The 19,605-nt window shown below is 40.1% G+C and overlaps 1 protein-coding gene across 1 annotated transcript in view; it reads left to right on the top strand.

Moving 5' to 3' along the window:
• Positions 1 to 19,605, top strand: part of LOC139777906 (uncharacterized) — a 169,527-nt gene that overhangs the window by 147,540 nt on the left and 2,382 nt on the right. Inside the window, exons 2-7 of the mRNA XM_071715588.1 lie at positions 922 to 4,901; positions 7,873 to 7,998; positions 8,532 to 8,642; positions 9,330 to 9,516; positions 15,263 to 15,444; positions 19,227 to 19,467. Of these exons, the coding sequence (XP_071571689.1) occupies positions 922 to 4,901; positions 7,873 to 7,998; positions 8,532 to 8,642; positions 9,330 to 9,516; positions 15,263 to 15,444; positions 19,227 to 19,467 (4,827 nt within the window). The remainder of the gene's footprint in view (positions 1 to 921; positions 4,902 to 7,872; positions 7,999 to 8,531; positions 8,643 to 9,329; positions 9,517 to 15,262; positions 15,445 to 19,226; positions 19,468 to 19,605) is intronic.

The following is a 19,605-nucleotide window of genomic DNA, read 5'->3' as shown; positions in this document are numbered from 1 at the left end:
TAAAATTTTGTTATTAAAAGTTTTAATTATACCGAAAGAATAATACATGGAGATATTCCAATATTGGAATTTTGTAATAAGTTGGAATTTTTTGGTGTTGCAACAACGCAATGCTTAGATGCTTTTGAATGAACTCGAATGAGATGTCGTGATCCACGAACGCGATTCGGACCGTTTTTACAATCGCGACAGACGATTAGTGAGTGGCGGAATGCTCGTTGGGCACATGGAACCGTGAGAGGTAACGGTACCGGACCTCTCGTACCTCCAAACCTACTCGGCCATCCGCGACCCTGAGAAACACCGTTACTTGAAGAGCTCCTCTCCGCGAGAATTTTTTCGTTTCGCACGTCGCACGCGCGGCGAATATAATTGAGAACTTAATTACGTTTGCTGTGTAGCGTGAAGAGGAGGCGGTCAATGTTCTTCCGGTTTTCACCGAGACGCTCTGACGAATGATGATTGCGAACGGCGATTCGCATTAATCCGTTCGTAGGAAATTCTCTTCTCCGTCGCCGGAACCGTGCGGGAACGAACCAAAACTTATAATCGCTTCAAGTTACACACCGTATCATTGTTTCGCATGCGATCAATTAACATTTAGAAACCGCGTTAAGACGTACTTCTTCAATGTAGTAATGTATACTATGGCGTAGTTGTAAAGTATCAATTATCGCAAACAAGATGTATTAATTTTATTTTTAATAGGGACAAATAAAATCTTTATTTTAATTCTGAAAGCAATAAATGACTCATAGAACTTTAGGATAAATATCTCGTTACTAAAATTATCTTTTAGAAAAAATTAATATTTATATCTATCAAGTTATCGTTCGTTTCTAATATATATTATATTAAATTTACTCGAGGCAATTAAGAGTGTTAAACATCTATCAGCAGAGACTCCATTTTTGTTCGCAGATGCGTCAGTCACAGATCATCGTCGTGGGCGCACATCCCCACACACGGACCTGTTGTCATCAAAAGCTAAACGCGAGCAGGCGCTACGCAACATTCTCACTGCAAGAAGGCGACAGATTCTGAATCAACGCTCACATCATGAGGCCCATCGGATTCTCTTGAGTCGTAGACCACGACCTGGCGATATCATCTCGAAGGGTCCTCCAGACATCCTCGAAACCCAAGAGACTAGGCACGACATTTACGTCACAAACGCGCGAACGGAAGTGTCAGTGGAAGAGGAAACTCCGCAATCGTCGAGAAAATCAATCGAAAAAGTTGTTTCCACGATCAATCTCGATGCCATGAAAATAGAGATAGAACCGCAAATCGCGAAAACACTTAAAGACGAAGCTCTGTTGACGTCGACGACCGAGCAGTATGAGAATATTTCTTCAACATTTTCTTCAGTCGCTCTAACGCCGACTATGTTAACCAATCAAAAATTGGGAGACGCGGATACGCGCAAGAAGAATACTGTATCGATGCCAGAGTCATTATACAACCACTTCCGGCCAGTGGAGAGCAATATTCCGGTGGAAGATATGTCGCAGTTTCTTTATTTCGGCCAGAAACTTCAGCCGGAAAACGTCACCAATAGCAGTAACAATAATTCCGTCGAGACGACATCGACGAACCCGACTTCTTCGCGCAGAAGATATTCCACAAAGAGATTCAGTCCGACAATAGCCACGCCGGTAGAGGAGATTATGAATGAAGAGATGAATATTGCGTTAGAAACGTTAGAACGACGGACAATCGAGAAGAATCAGGTATCGAGGATTAAGAACATGTTTAGGAGCTCGAGTAATGGGCTGTATTACCGGAAGCCGAGGCCTACAGCGGACGTCGTATCCAACGTTATTCCAGGGAACGAGTCGAGCCCCGGTATCGTTAGCGGATCGGAAACGAGGAGCGAAATGAATGCGGTAGACGACAAATTCCACCGCGGCGACCCGTCCACTCACGCGGACGGGACCCGCGATCGAGTTCCGCAAGAGAGAGGAAACGCAACGCACGTCACCGAGGCGAGCACAACGACCCAGATATCGCGACAACGTCAGTCTGATGACGATATCGAAGCGAAGATCGTCGTGGAGAGTGAAATCGACGCGAAACTCTCGAACGGGACAATCGCAGCTTTAAATGGAACCGCCGAGAGGACGACGAACGATTTTGGGAAGGACAATGAGAAGAAGAAAGTCACCGAAATGAAGACGGAAGTAGGGAATGCGGAGAAATCGGAGCATAAGTTAACGAATGTCGAGCGGACAGTGTCAAAATTGCAGAGAGCGGGCGCGAGGCCTCAAGAGAGCGACAACACTGAGACAATATCGTTACCATCGCGGACGGAGTCGTCGACGCTGCGAATCGTGGTGCCGGATGACAGCTTGGGACTCTCGAGTTTCGCGATCGAGGGCGAGCGGACCCATCGCAATACCGTTAAGCAGCAACCGGTCACGGATCCCGTCGCGGATCGACCGGTTCGCGTGTTGACCGGCGGCGATATCACTCCGAAATCATCGCCGTTATCGACGTCGCCCTTGACGACGGAGTCATCAGCACCTGCCCTCGTTGACTCAGATCAACAGCCTCAACAGCAGCAGCAACAGCAACATCCGCAGCAACACGTGTACGCTTATACGATAACGAACGTGACGCGATTGTTGCGCAACTACACCGGACCTGGATTAAGCGGCGAAGAGGAAAGGCAAGGAGGAGGTAGTGTTGGCCGTCGTGCTAGTAGCGGTGCCGAGATAACGAGCGGTGGACCGTCGCAGCAGCGGCCTCAGCAGCAGCAGCAGCAACCACCGCCGCCGCCGCCGCCGCCGCCGTCGTCTTCTCCTCTTCTGCTTCCTCGTGCCAGCGATGGCAGTATAGAACCGGCACGAACGCCGGCGGGACTCAGTGCCGGCGCGACCGTCGAGCCAGCCGCAGCTGCTGGAACGTTACCCAGTGGTGTTGATGGTCTGGTGGGGGAACGATCGAGGAAAGTCGTTCCACAACAGAAACGAACGGCCAGCCAAGGAACAGCAGCGACCTGGTCCTCGTCGCATTCAGCTGCGAATGATAGCGTTATCTCGCCGACGAGATCCGTCAAATCGCCGGAGATCGGAAACAGAGGATCGGTCAGATGGAACAACACCAAGTCGCGGACAGGACTTGGCGAACAGGAAGGTGCTAATGATCGGAGATTCCTAAGGAAGAGCGCCAGCGCGGTGTTAAATCAAAGATCGACTGTCAATGAAGAATCTTCGTCTCTGGCGCCGAGCAAACGCCGCAGAGTGTTGGCTTCTCCGAGCGGGGTATCCTCTTCAAACGGTACCAGGAGGGTGAAGTCCGGTGAAGAGAAGATTGAGAGTGCTCAGGATAAATTAGTGGTAAACGATCGATCGTCGAACGGAACGCGGGTTGCGGATCGCGGGAAAGTTTCGGACGATGAAGTGCCAGGTGTCGATTCTTTTTCGAAAGTTTCGCGTACCAGCGGGGTGAACGAAGTGCCGAGTAACAGTAGTTCGCAAAAAACCACCGTCATGGGAATCTTGAGTCAAAATTCGAGTGCAACTGACGAGACGATGGACGCGACCGATCCGTCCGTCCTCGTTGACGCGATCACGACGACGGAGGTGGAAAAGTCTCACGTTCTTGAGGAGGATATTGTTACTGCGTCGAGTTTAAACGATGAAAGCGATATCGGGAGCAATGCTGAAGACGATCAAGGTGTCGTGATGCTGAACAAGACCGAGAGTGACGTAAACGCAACAACGGACGGTATTATCGAGACGACCGTGACAGTGACCGAGCAAGTCGATAAAATTGTCGCGATTACAACGACGCCGAGATCGACGACGACATCGACGTCGACGACAACGACGACAATGCCGACGGCACCAGTTTTCCCGGTCACGCCTAGAATACTGACGGAAGTGGAAAAGACTACTGCCGATCCGGAGACTCATACCTTGAGGCCGACGGACATTGCAAAGGAGGCGAACAATCTGGATCCATCAGAGATCCAGAAGAGGTATCGAGCTAAAGACGCGACGACGACATCAACAACGACGACGACGACAACGGTTTCGCCGATTCAGAATGGCACTCATGTGGACGAGGCTTCGAGCAGAAAGTCGAAAGTCCTACCTACCTCATCGACGCCCACGGTAACGGAGAACGGGAAACGCGTGTCCGGTGAGAGATCGCCGGAAGTCAGAGCGCGTAATTTATCGGACAAGTCGAAAGACAAGGACGATGTGCTGCCGATCATGCATCTGTACAACACGTCGGATATCTTCAACGGGAGCGGGTCGATGGATGGGCTCGCTCGCGACACGGAACGACCGTCGGTAGTGCTTCCGGTGGATTCTGAATCGCAGAACGAAGACAGTCCTGCGACGACGATGATAACGGTGATAACGACGACGACGACGACGACGACGACAACCACGGAGAAGACGCCCGAAATGATGGTGACTATCAACAACACGGAAATTAGTAGAGATACATCGACCACCGTTCCCGTTCCCAAGTTTAAGGAATCCACCGTAATTCCAACGAATTCCCGAAAGGACAAACCTGAGGAAAATCGCGAATCCCAGGATACTGTTGTCCCTCCAGGGTTCAAAAGCTCCTCTTTCACGCCTACGGCCAACAGAACGAGGTACAGGCCCGCCTATCATTCGATCCTGCCGGAGTACAACGGCACAATGTATCATCCCGGCGGGCTCAACAGGACGTTCTTCGAGACCGGCGAGCCGATTTCAGTGAGCCCGCGGGAATCGATGAACGTCAGTGAGGTGATACTGAAGCGGCACGACGGCGACGCGATCGCCACTCAGGAGACAGTCGCCGTGGTCGGCTATATCCTCGCCACTCTCGTCGTCTTTCCCATCGCCGTCGGCGTCGGGCTCATTCTCAGAAGACTGATACTTAGGAATCGTAAGGTGAGTGAGTCCGAGGTTTCGAGGTCGCTTAGCGCGCCCGCGTGCGATCGATTTAGCTTAGATCGGGATTAGAAAGTATGCGCGAATCGCCGCGCCACGCTCTAGATCGATTCGTGATATTTCATCTTTCTCTTTTCCGAGATGGAGTCAGAATAGCGATCGGAGGACTGGTAGGCGCGATTTGAATCCGCTTAAATATATCGAAGACACGTGACTGTGAGAGGGATACTTGAAGGGAAAGCTTCACGGATATCAGATTGAGAATAGGATCACGTAATTTTTATCATTGCCAAATATGCACGAAATATTGTAAAAATCTTGTCCTTAATTTTATTGACTAATTTTTACAAGGATTTCTTACAAGCAAACTATGTTTCTGAAATATAATTAGGTATCTTAAATATTAATTTAAACTCAAGTAAGTTTCGTGCAATCTCAATTCTTTAGTTCGTAAATCTATTGCGTTTAATATAACATAAATTTAGTACTGAATATTAACAGATGCCACATGGATAATTATTTTCAAAGTTTTGAGAGAAAAATATTGAAAGAAGCAAAAATCCAGACTAATAAAAATTTAAATTTTTCGATGAATTGAGCAAGAGACAAGACAGACATATCGCGCTTAATGTCTTTAACAAACAATACAATATTCCATCTTGATATGACTCATGGAACACTATGATTTAATTGGAGATCAGATCTACTTACTCTCGAGTGTGGTCGCGATCGAGATCATCATACCAGCGGAAGAGGCGGGGGGAGAACGATGAAAAAGCGCCGCGTGCAACTCTGTTTTTAATTGATGCACGCCGGGATGCTGAGGTACAAATCGCCGTTCATGCAGCAGTGCCACTTACATACCGTTACGCGGCATGACCGGGATTATCATTGCACGTTAGCATTTATCGTATGGCCATCGTATTAACAGCGACGTTCGTTATCCCACGGAATTACACTAACATTTTGATAATTAGCACGCATGTTGATGATGTCTGAATCTCCGCTGTTATGGATCATTAGCTGATCCAGAATGTAGCCCGCTAGATCTGTAATTATCCGAAAATACCGTCCCGAACAGCCTCAGTTTTAATTAAAACGGGTTTTAAATCCATAATGAGACATTGCAGGTTTGAGATCTGAGTAGTAATAAAAAGTAGTTAGAGTAATAAAAAATAGATATATTTCTGTAGGATTAAATTCGTAATTATTATTATTTTTTCTTGCAAGTTGCAAATTCCATGCCACTTTATCACGTGGCCGTGACATCGTCGTGAATGAGTATCAAACAATCAAACGCGGTCATCGAATAATTCCTTCGCGAAGGCTAACTTCGCGATGATTCATGAAATGGTTAATAATCCTTCCCCTTTCCCCCGACAATTACTACAAGTTCATTGTATGCAGAATAATCTCGGGATGATTCGAGCGCAGTATTATTGGATGGAGCGTGGCACGTTGTAGTAATGAGAAAATGAACGTGCCGTTGGATAATGCGAAAATTGTTCGGCTCATTATCTACAATGATTCTTTTTCCGCGGAATTTTCCTCAGATTGTTAAGAAGAACGTTGCATCGAAGGTCGAAAATCTTTTTGTACGAGCTTCATCGAGAAAATCATGTCAGAAAATGAGAATATTTGTGCCGCACATTACGTTACTTGTGTAATTATTAATCATTATATCGGTAACATACTTCCATCTAAATATTTCATCATAAATTCATAGTTTGATATTTATTTTTTGTCATAATATTTCTTGATGAACCATATTTCTATTCTATATTATATATATAGTTTTTAATTGCGGAAATTCCATTTCTCGCAAATAACAAGCGTTAAAAGTTTTTTGGCGTCAGAAGTAATAGCGGAATTAATGATACAAGCCACAAAATTTCCGGAAATGACATAAGCGAAATGCTTTCACGCCCGCAAGACATTCATAAATAATAACGCGGACATAAATTTAAATTTAACTTGACAGTCATGGAAATAAATCTGAATGGTGGTATAAAGGTTTGCGTGGATGGTAAAAAAAAGGAGCACGCAAATGGGAGAAGGGAGAAAGGACGAGTACACACAGGGACCAAATAAATAAGCGAGACCGTTTTGGGGCTCGCCCGTAGTCCGATGTTAAACTCGGGCATGCTGTGTTTCTCGAGATTGAAATTTCGCCGTCGACAGGCAAACCGATCCGCTTTCCTGATGATTCTCGCATAACAGCAGCGATTCTTTGCTGTAGATGTTCTTCTTCAAAGTAATCTGTGCGTGATGATACATCGCGTAATTATTAAACATAATTTTTTAATATTAATATCGGTTTCGAGATAAATTCAAAATTTTCCGTACATTAAGAACTTCTTTATTAAGTTTAGAGTAATTATAAATGTTATAAGACAGAGAAAAAGAGTTATAAACCAAAATAAATGCAAGATTAAATTTGAAAGTTATTAATATAATTTTATTAATATAATATGATAGTTAATATCAAAAACTTTTCTCTTTTATTACGAACTTAAATTATTTATAAACATAAATTTACATAAACTGTAAAAAATTTGGTGTAAGAACTCGCTTTTATATGATACACATACTCTCTTTGTTGCTATTCTCAATTATCAAAAATATTTCAGCGCGATTGTAGTTAATTCGACTTTTTTAAAAGCCACGATGGATATATATAGTTGGTAGTTTATTTCTGAATTATTTGCGTACATCTTATCTCTATTGTAACAAACGCCGTCGTTGTATTTTCATATAAAATCGCGGTATGTTCGTCTAACTTTATACCGGTAGTATTACTCGCGGAAATACTCCCGGGACACGGTCTCGATCTATCTTGCTGATCTTCATTGCCACGCGGCATTGCGCTTCCCAATTAAACGGGAGTGACGACCGATTCAAGCGGCTCCCCGACGCGCGAGCGTGCGGCATGTTGCATACACGTTGCGCTGACGTTGATTTGCTTATGCAGGTGCTCGAGGAGTCGGACACGTCATCGGAGATAAGCTGTAGGAAGGACGCTCTTAATCTCGAAAACGGCGACTTCAAGACGTCCATCGAGAAGGCGATCACAAAGCTACCGAGAATACAGCACTTGGTGAGAAATTAACGAACGTTCTGCATATTTAATGCGACGGCAGACACATAGTAATTATTTGCACAGCTTTTTCGACGCGTTCAGGATATAAATGCGAGTTTTTTCGTTTGAACTGTATTTTATTCAATTTAGAGATCATGCAAAAACGTATTCGGAGTAAATAATTTACGCATTAATATCGAGATATTGATTTTATTTAATGCAGTTTAATTAAAAGCTGTCTCTCTATCTTTTATATGAAGAAATAATTTGCATAAATATTCAGAGTTGTTTGCCCGTAATACATAATAGATTGATTTCATAACGTTTCATAACGCATAGGAAAATTACATTATATGTAGAGACACGTCAATGGAAAATCCCGGAAGTTCGTTTCCTTTAACGTAAAAAAATTTCTACGTCAGTGATAGGTGTGAGACACATTAATTCTAGACGACGCGACGCGTCGAACGTTTACTCTCGCGTATGCGAATTAGCGTGAATTATTTTTGTACAATTCTAAACTGCAATTTAACTCTCGACTCTCCGCACAGTGTCACGAAGCTGAGAAACCGCCGCCTCCGCCATCCCAAGAATCCAGATGGGAGTTTCCTAGAGATAAGCTTAGATTACAGACAGTCCTCGGGCAAGGAAACTTCGGCCAGGTGAGAAGATACTTTCTGCGGCGTCCCTATAAAAAAGGATTTGCGGCTATAAAAAAGGATATGCCTATAATTTGCGGCGGTCGGATGGATTTTATGAAATACCTGAAATTCATGCGGAAACGTAATCTTCGTAACAAATTTAATGCGGTTCCTTCTTCCGATATTAATTTAACCTCAAGCGATTTTATCTAACTTTTTTGCTTGTGCAATTCTATCCGCATTGATTTAAATAAATTTAAATAGTAATAACAGCTTTCAATATGTGCGATACTGCTGTACCTATTTATGAAATACGATAATAGGTAGTTAGTATAATATTGGTATAATCGAAAATTGATTATGCAAAATCGATTGTGGGAAAACTTGGGGAACATATAATTTATCGCAATAGATTTTTTTTCTAATAATGAAAAGACGGATCTGAGGGCAGAGCGATTCGTGTAATTGTTTCCCATCAAAGTTATAAATTTTCCAAAGTAGCGGTAATAGATATCTTTAATAACATAAAACGAACCCGAGGAAATTGGAATCCACGATCTTAAATTACCGTTTATCAAACTGATTAACATTATTTCGATCAAATGCATTTAAAAAATGCGAGAGTTGATTAGTTGCATTTCTTAAAAAGGAACAAAATATTTTTAAAACCTAGTGGACATCTGAAATATGATTAAATTGAAATGTTAGGTGTGGAAGGCCGAAGCCGATGATTTGACAGGTCATCAAGGCACGACCCGATTAGTGGCAGTAAAAACTGTCAAAGAAGGTGCCTCCGATCGAGAAAAGGAAGACTTAGATCGAGAACTCGAAATCATGAAGCAATTGGGCAGTCATCCAAACGTCGTAACACTTCTAGGTTGCTGCACCGAAGAAGGTAAGTTGTATATAACATCAATCTACTTATACTTTTAATTTTTCTTCGAAAATAATACAGAACTTTATGGATTAGTATTAAAACATTAAAATACAACTTGAAAATTTCAATTAAAAGTGGAATATTTTTAAAACTTGAAAAATAAGAAATATATAGGATTGGTAACATTAATTTAATAGCCAACATTTCTCAAACGTAATTGCATGAAACCAACCGAACCTTGTATCATCTTTTTTCAATTAACGAAAAATTGCTTCCAACCTGATTCCTGCATACGTTGCGCATCGTACAGTATAATCAACAGAGAGGAGAAATATACTATATGGTATCAACACGTACCGACGGTGCGACATGCATCGCGCAATTTCCCGCGGAAACGTATCCTCGCACGCGGCCCCTATTTCGATTTGCATCGGCGAGCAATCGGCGCTGCACCTGCAGCTGTACTCAGTGAATCTTCCTCATTACCGTCACTTATCTACGACCTTGCATGTCGCCGCTCACGCACGAACCTTGGCAGCGTAAACTTTATAAAAACCGATGGTAGTGTTTTAAGTGGCGGCACTTCGACGCAGAATGCGCGGATCGCCGGTATATAGTAATTAAGTAATCAAGTCCCGCCGAAGAGAGGTATACAGAGATAGAACCGTGTCTGGATTGCGACTCCTCCAATCGGGTCGCCGCCGCCGCCGCCGCCGCCGCCGCCGCCGCCGCCGCGATGCGTTCGCGATGCTTCTTCTACTAGTCGTCCTTGTGGTTTAATCGAAATTCGCGGACGAGCAATGAGTTAGCGACCTAGCTCATCATTTAAATTATTAAAATTTCCGCGAACAATATATTCCATGTAATTAATAAATAATTAAATATAATGAAACGATAAATCTCCGTCGCAATCTCATTCAATCTATCGCAATCTCATACATGACTTTATCTACTTGTAATATCTAAGACGCGCCGAAATTATAAATCGCTTCGAAAAAATTTTATCGCTTCTTTAAATCGCATATTTGCATTAAGAATCGATAATTTACGTGTGTAAAGTGTGCAAAATGCATTTTGCATGTTGTTGACTGACTCGTTTATATGTTTTAAATTTTTTAATGATTGCATAAGAAGACAGTTACACAAGAACGATTAAACGGTCAGCGTGAAAATGGTTTGTCTTTACTGCGATTGTGTTCGTTTGGACGATAAATTAGATAGCCATTATGATAATTGCATGAGAATCTCTTTGATTTGTACAGGAAGATTTATCCGTTTCGTTGTGTTGTTATCTATGCCATAATAGATAATTACAGTTAACATCCACAAACTTGACAGCTGCAAATTAAATCGTCGTGTAAACAATTTATGTATTATGTATTTTTCTTGCAATGTTGCTTCGTCGACGTTAAGTCAAAATTGTCTATCTCGAAATCTGGCTTCGTGGACGCAAGTGGATTTATTAATATTTTTCAATCAAATAAATTTTTCACTTGATATGACGCAGTTGTTTCATCATGCATAAGTTTGCATAAAAATACCAATGATTGCATCTATTTGCAAACAAAGGTATAATCGACGTATGGTTCTCTGTTATTCCATCGTATCTCTTGATTGATTAAAAATCGCAGCATCCTGCTTCCATAATATCGAATCAAGTACTCGAAGAAACTTGATATGCCGAGGGTTTATTATTGGAAGCATACGCGCAACGAATTGGCAAATAATTTTCTTGCGGATAAGTGATTACTCTTTTGAAGATTGGTCCTTATTACGAAAAATTGAGAGAGAAAATTAATTACGCCTTTCCAGAACTTTAACAACGTTCAGTAGAAAAAAAACATACACAAAATTCTGTGTGCAGTAAATAATTTATAAAACTCTGAAATGTTAAAAATTTTATTTTACGAATTACGTTTAATTCTAATATATATTTTTTTTCTTTCTTTAAAAATTATTTTAATTGAACATATATTTTTTATACATATAATATATTGCACATAATATACACGACAATATCTTAAAATCTTAATTCAAATAATATGATAATTATTATTTTTGAAATCTTACTTACAGTATTGTGTATTACTTTTTTATTTTTAAATTTGATAATTTGACGAACGAGAAAGTACGTATTATAGATTGTAAATTAATTTATTTAATTTTGTATTTTTTACGAGGAACAAATTTGCAATAGAGACGTCAAAAAAGTTCGAGCAATTTTGAACGTGTCGAGATGAATCACGGAGAGGCAGAGACCATTATACCTACGTCTTTCTCTTCTTCCACGCGCTGTTCGGTATCGTCATTCTCATCGTTCGTATAAATTTCCATACGCATCCCCGCGAAGTGCTTCTTCCCGGCACAATACGTTTATTAAGTAGGTATCCTCGCGATACGGTCGTTCCATTCGCGAATCAAAGGAAACTAAATAAAATAGCGGGCGACGATACGATCTGGACGGATGCTCGACTCATTTAAGTGCGACAATTCGATTTATTTCGATTAATGAAATTACGTCACTATTATTTCTATCAATTAATTAAAACATGTTTAAAAAGTTAAGCTAGTTATAATGATCTCGTTTCAGCGGAATTTACATACGTGTAATTTCTTTTTTAACAAGTTTCTGATTTATGGATTTATACATTTTAGAGAAATATAAATCTTTCCTTAGTAAGAGTAAGAATCGTTAAAAAATCATGACGTTAAGTTTTTATTAAAAAAGTATGAAGAATACCGATTGTTTTAGTGTTTTCTACTCTCATGAATAGCGAAACGAATGTGCTAATGGAGCTAATGAACATTTAATCACTGAAAAAGATCGTTTACGAGAGAAATAGGCGAAAAATAAATTCGGCGAGGAGAGATATTCGTTCAGTGAGTCCGCAATTGTAACGATAAAATACTTATCGTGGGCGCAGTAAAGGTCGAGATGATTGCTGTGGCAAATCGCGGACTTTAAAGGTGTGTCTGCATTTCGGGCGTCACTAACGCATCTCAAGGTGCGGACCTTAAAGGGTTCTCTCTGTAGCTTTGCCCTCGCACAATGGTGAACGTGGAAAGTTCCTGGCGGTGCAAGAACGCGAGACGAGCCATATAAAATTTACGACATTTAAATTTCGGCTCCATCGCATTTATCGTTCGCGGCCACGTCCAAATTTCTTTCCGGCGACGTTCGTCAAAGGGAAGTCTTTTTGACCGTTTTACGATCGTCGTTCAAACGAAAATAAATCTCGTGTCGAACAGTCATGCTTCGACCGCCAAGAAAATTATTAACAATCAGAGAACTGTGACAAATAAAAAAAGTTTGACAAATTCTTATATGTTTAATGTAATAGAAAAAAAAATTATTAATTTTGTCCATCTCAGAATCACAAATTAAGCTATAATATCGCGATATCAACATATCGCGTGTCGTTAAATTCTCGCATTAATGCCTGATGAAGACATCATCATAATTGCGTTGGATTTTTTATCGCGAAACGATTTCCTCTCCGTTTCAATTAAAAAATGCTTCGTGTCTGATAAAAACGATGAGCCTCTCTTATTTAGCTATCGTCTTTCTCTTTTTGTCCCTAATCAAGTTTCGGTTTATTTGCTGTCGCGACGACGTATGAAATAGGAGCGACATTAAAAAGGCGGCATTCTTTAAAACCTACGAACTTAAGAACGCGGTATCTTCCTTTTAGAACGAGTTTTTCATTTGGATAATATTTTGGAAGTTTAAGAGACTGATAATATGGTTTAGACGTTTCGCTTTATGATGAAACTTCTCATTAAATGAGTTCCTGATATTTCGCGTTTTCTCAGAAACGAGTTCTCCCAAAAAATTCGCGGAATTAACTGCACGTCATTATACTTCACGATTTAAAAACCGTCGATTGGCGTCAAAATCTCCAACGCCACCGCGTTTATAATTTTGTTTACAGTCGACTGTTTCCGAATGATTTGCATATGATGTAGGATTAAAAAGAGATCCGAGAGGAACTTGTTTCAACGCGTCGCGTCGGCCGAATATATTCTCTTGCCTGTATTGTCGCTTTGTTTCGCGAATACGTTTCTATCAGTAATGCGTGCGCAAAATATGATCTACGTGAAAATGAAACGTGAACGATACCACAGCTCACGTATCGCCGTTGCGCATTCGTATTGCTTTGCATTCGTCACGGTTATTGTATCATGCGCGTGCCATATCGATTGACATAGGCGTGGATCCGCGATTTTTGCAACGAAAGCATTACAGTGTACAGTTAACACGAATTCAACGCGCGTATTTGATAATGGAGCCTCGATATATTATGTGCCAACGAGATAATAACAGGCAATGCTCTTGAAAAGAGATCATTTTCTTTACATGCAGCGATTGCTTTAATTTCATATTTTTTATTGCAATTCTCTATAACATATAAATTATTAGATTATATATATATATATAAAAGTAGCTAAAACCAAATTTTTATTCTTAATTAGTTGGTCACACGAATGAACGTAAAATTGCAGCAAGAAAATCTTTAAGTGTGATTTTTTACATGTAAAATAATCTTATCTTTTTTCCAATAAGTTATTACGTAATTGCAACTTTAACAAAGATCTATTTATTTTTACTTTTCCATTAATTGACAGTTTCTGTCAGATTTAATTAAAGTTTATGGATATATTAACGTTCGTGTACAAACATGCATCGTATAGCATGGTAATTTGGATGCAAATTATTCAGTACTGTGTCATGATATTAAATTGTTAATACACGTTTAATAACACACGACTTAACGATCGAAACAAGCATTGTAAGCATTACGTTTAATCCACTTGGAAAAACGTACTAACTCGATTAATTCGAAGCGAGGAGCGTACGCTAACATACGCTACTTGGCGAACAAGAATTATTATTAGGGAGAATGGCAATATCGGCCTAATATGAGAATTACGATTCGACGCGCCGACAAAAGTGGCTCCATAAGTTACAATCAAGCGGGTACTACCTAAGCGAGAGCTCTTCCAAGTGTGCATCTCTCTTAAATTATTTCAAACGTAAAATATTTCTCCAACATCCTCATCATGTGTTCCTCTAATCGCCTGTATACATTTTTATATAGTCGTCGTTACGATGAAAGTATTACAATTTAATATAATATAATTAAATAAATTCCACGTAAAATGTAACTTCATTAAAGCAATCATTAAATATTCAAAATTGTTATCTCGACAAATATATCATTTGACGTCAATAATGACAAATCATTGTACAGGTTGCAATTAATTTATTGCACATTGGATATTCTGATGTTTGATTGAATTATTTACATTTAATAAAATTATACACACAGAGGCTTATTTACATGTTTGCAATTCAAGCGCGTCGATTACACTTACATCTCTTTCGACTATATTACAATAAGAGGTCACGTCGATGCAGTCGGAAAAAATTCGACCAACCTTTTAGAAAGCGTAATCGATGCCCGAGAAAAAAATGCCGTTTTTTCCTTATATACGACGATGTTTTCAATTTATTGGATCACGGTATAGTGTGCCTTGAATAGTAAATCGCCATTAAAGCAAATCCATGCACACCTCGTAATACTGTACGTTCGCTTCGTCCTGTAAAAATTGCATTACTCATTTGAATCGTGAGTAAGAGTTGATGAATAAGAGTTATCCTTGGTTGATTGAGATCCCCTTATTCGAAACGCAGGAGCGACACGCTCCAATGCGTTCTTCCATGAATGAACATAAACGATTTAATGATTTTTTCTGATTGCAGAGCCTCATTATCTCATACTGGAGTACGTCATGTATGGCAAACTGCTCGCGTATCTGCGTGATCACCGCACCAGGCAGTACTTTTACAACTTCAGCGAGGATTCGGCAGCCTTGACATCGAGGGACCTCACGGTTTTCGGATATTGTGTGGCCAGAGGCATGGAGTATCTTGCATCAAAAAAGGTACGAATATTTTCAAGACAGGTTTCTCGGTATATAAACATTGGCGTTTATCAAGATTTAACTCTAATGATACAATTAGACTGAGAGAACGAGTTAAATCTCAGCTGACTTTAATGTTCGTGGGAACGGCCGACATGCTTTTAATGCTCATATTTCATATTTATGGAAAAAATTAAGGCTTATTTCCCATACGATGTGTCCGCATAGAATAGAACATTATCCTCTTTCGCTTTCTTTTCCGGCTTTTCTACGACACATGCATCGTCACATCGAAGTCCATCAAGAAAAATTCGACGAATACGAGGAAAAACGAGTCATAGTAAATTTCATTACAATATTTTTAGATTCGATGAAATCAATGCGTACGGTATGCATTTTTATCATCACTTTTTTAATGCACCTTTCTCTGCCGTTCTACAATTTATATAATTTTAAAAAACTTTCTTCTAATTTAATCACTCGATCATTGTAATATCGTGTTAATTTTTTTGTACACGACCAAGATATTTACTTATAAGTTAAAAATTCGCAAGGTCTATAACTGATCGTCGTCCGCCAAAGAGAAAAAAAATTCCTTCCAGTAAACAATAAAAATAATAAAATCTCACATTATTATGCCAATATCTTGGCAGTTCTCAATGACATCACATCAACGTCGCGAGACCGCTGCGATCGATGTTTAATAATGCGTGCTAATTAATTTTTCTTTATCGCGCATTTATGAAGGCTCTCCAGGTTTCTCTAGATAATTGTTGTTCCGTCGTAGGAGAAAAAGTAGCTTCAAGCCTGATCGCGCTTAACAATTGCTCGGCCATTCGTCCCTCGTGATTTTCCTTCTTTTTTTTTGCGTTACATACCGCCTAAAGGATAGGATAGTGAGACGGCTAAAGAAGAAAGGAAAGGAATCGCGATAAATTTCGGCGCGACACCTCGCCGATCGATACGCACCACAGCCGTTTAAAATGCTCATAGAAGCCCTCTCGTTAATCTCCCCACAATTTAACAAGCCTCCCCATGTCGTAAGTATTGTCCGACCAATTATTCGTTTGGGATATGATCCCGAATACTTATTGAAAGATATAAGTTTAGGTATGGATAATTTGTTATGCATTTGAAAAAAACACTTAGATATATTACATTAGAGAATAATGTGTATTTGATGATTTGCAGTCGAGTAAAAAAATCTTGAAATACTTTAATGATTAAAAAATATATATAATACTTAATATATACTTATATATAATATTATTTGTATAATACTCAAGATACTGTAATCATTTATTTTGTTTAAAATTTTTTAAGTTATTAATTTCGTTATTTAGAGTTATTTTTGTAAGTCAAGGTTTCTTGTAACAACGTGCACGATTTTTTTTTTAATCAATCAATATTTTTATTACTTGCGAGATGATGAAATCACATGTTTAACAATTTTTACGACCAATTATTAACATCCTGTCATTTGTTAGAAACATGGTAAATAGTTTTTACATTGTGCAATTTCAAATATAGATAGGTAAACTTGCAGTTGTGGGTATGCAGCGATGCGAATATAAAGTATAATGTACGTAATAATGCAAAATTATACCCATCCTTGTAGCTGAGTTGCTTCGTGCGCGATTTTAATATTTCTTCTTTATTACCGAAAAAAGATAATAGCTTCGCGAATCACTTATGATTTCGAAGTAATACCTCGGTAATACCTAGCGTATTTTTTTTTATCGCGGAAGTTTCAGTCGTTTTAATTTGATAAATTAAATCCCATTTCTGTCTATATATAAAGATGGAGTTAAGAAAAGACCTCACGTAAAGTTTTTTGTGCTTTGCGAAAAAAGATAAAAAGTGAAAGTCTTTCGAGGACATTTGACATCTACCTGTAGAAGGTCGCGGAGAGCATCGACTGCACGACAAATAATTCGTTAATGATGTTTAAACTCAAACATTTTCACACAGTCGTAAAATGTACCTCCATCGTATTCGTTGAAGGAACATTCCTGTCCGCAGATCTGTGTCACTAGGCAAAGATTAAGTTTTATATCTCATAAAGAGCGAGTTTAAGGATGTTCGTATTATTCGTTCAATATTTCTTCACTCGATTCGAGAACGATAAACGGCCCCCAATAGGGTTTTTACAATCTACGCCATCTGACTAGTTTCGTGACTATCATAAGATATGCATTTTGTAGTAAAATATGGACGAAGATTTTATGTTATCCATATGTCACCGAGCAAATATTTATAACTTTTAAATTACAAAGATTTTTTGCTATGTCTCCACAAGAAAAATAATTTTATTTTTAATTTTTACACATGAATATTAATATCACACTAAATAATATTTTGATTTTTAAACTTTTATTTGATCGCTATTAACAAAGATAATGTATTTAGTATACATTTCTGTTTATATGTGTAGATAATTTAGTTTTATTACGAAATGCTTAGGCAGGCGATCAACTGGCTTCGGATAATATATTCAGGATCGTAATACGCGCAGCTGCGATAAACAAAAATTAACATAACGTCGACGGAATATTGGCCGTGTGATACAAGTATCGCGATGCGAACCGGTATCTGCCAAAAATTCAGCCAGTGTTTTATGCAGATAGCCGAGACGAAAATTTACGCGCAATTTATTTCGCTCGATGCGCATTATTGATTAAAACGAGAATGATGGAGTAAATATTTCTTCATTCAGAAATTGTCATTTAGAACGGCTTCTATTACGCGTCACAGAGAGGAAAAGGAAAATTTGCGCTTGCCTGTGGAAGAGCACGTAGCGACTCTGAGGAGGATACACCTGACGATTAATAGATAATTAGGGAAACGAAGAGCCCGAACCCTTCCTGCGAGCACCCGATCGTTCTCGTCAAATGTTGAATTACCAGTTTCCGTTCGTATAATAGTTTCCAGGAAACGGCGCAGCAAATATTATTCTCCCAAGTTAATAGACAATTACGTAGTCGCTAAATGATAGTGTACGCGTGCCATACCAGCTGCAAATGTGGATGCATTCTAGACGCGCTGCTGCATTCAAAACGAGAATTTTCAGCAGCAAGCGCAGCTGATGCGCTCGACGTTTCGTAACGTCGTATTTGCATCATCCAGTCTCATTGCGTATAACAATTATCTTGGTTTGTCATTGTGGCTTTCGGAGTCGTTTAGCGAAACTTCATTTGGCCGAATGCACGTTGAACGGTTAATTAAAATATAATTAATAGTAATGGCGAGAGAGAGAGGCTGCACGAAATGGCGCAACGCGAGTATCATAATCTTCGCGATTGGGTTACATATACCTCAATTACATTTTTTTTGCATTCGAATTGTCTACGTTTGATGGCTAGGCAACCATGCAGTTGTTTCTTTCACTTGTCATTGCAAGACCAAAACCCACTGAAAAAATTTAAATTCTCGTTTCTTCATTCTTCTCAGATATCCTTGCTTTCTAGTAGCACATTTGGTTGAGCACATATCGGCGGATTAATATTGCTAAATTTATCGGGTCTATCGACGAGCACTCGACACTCGTGTCGCTAAAACAATATTTGTCTTCGCACAGACGCGCACTGGTCCTTTCCAGGTACCGCGAATCCCGTTTTGTCGCGCGCGAGCTCGGACTCAAGGCTGAGTTTTTCTCGAGACGACTCGCTGCACCGAACTCGTAATAGCGTGTAATTCCCCGTCATGCGGGCAGACCGTAAGCAATCGCACACGTAATGGAACATGCACCTCTCGAGAGCGAGCGCCGGTCGTTCATCGGTGTGACTCTCTCTTTCTCTGCGCAGATCATCCACCGCGACCTCGCCGCCAGAAACGTCCTCGTGGATCACAACAAGCTGTGCAAAATCGCCGACTTCGGCATGTCGAGGTTCGCCAACGAGGATGGCGAGGTGATCGAGACTAGACACGGCAGAAATGCCTTACCCATCCGATGGATGGCCCCCGAATCTTTGATCTACTCCCTATTCACGACGAAGACCGACGTCTGGAGCTTCGGGATTCTGATGTGGGAGATCGTTACTTTAGGTAAGTGCCTTCATCGCCTGTTATTCGAGAATGACTAAGTGACTTGCTTGATTTCGGTAGCTTGTTATTGGAATAAATATTATTTTTTTTTATTCAAAGCCTCTTAAAGTAAAAATAAAAAAGATTGAGAATCCTTTT

Source organism: Temnothorax nylanderi, unplaced genomic scaffold (genome assembly GCF_030848795.1).
Source record: "Temnothorax nylanderi isolate EJ_2023f unplaced genomic scaffold, tnyl_v1.0 TNYL_tig0168_pilon, whole genome shotgun sequence".
NCBI lineage: Eukaryota > Metazoa > Arthropoda > Insecta > Hymenoptera > Formicidae > Temnothorax > Temnothorax nylanderi.
This window is presented reverse-complemented; position numbering and strand designations above follow the sequence as displayed.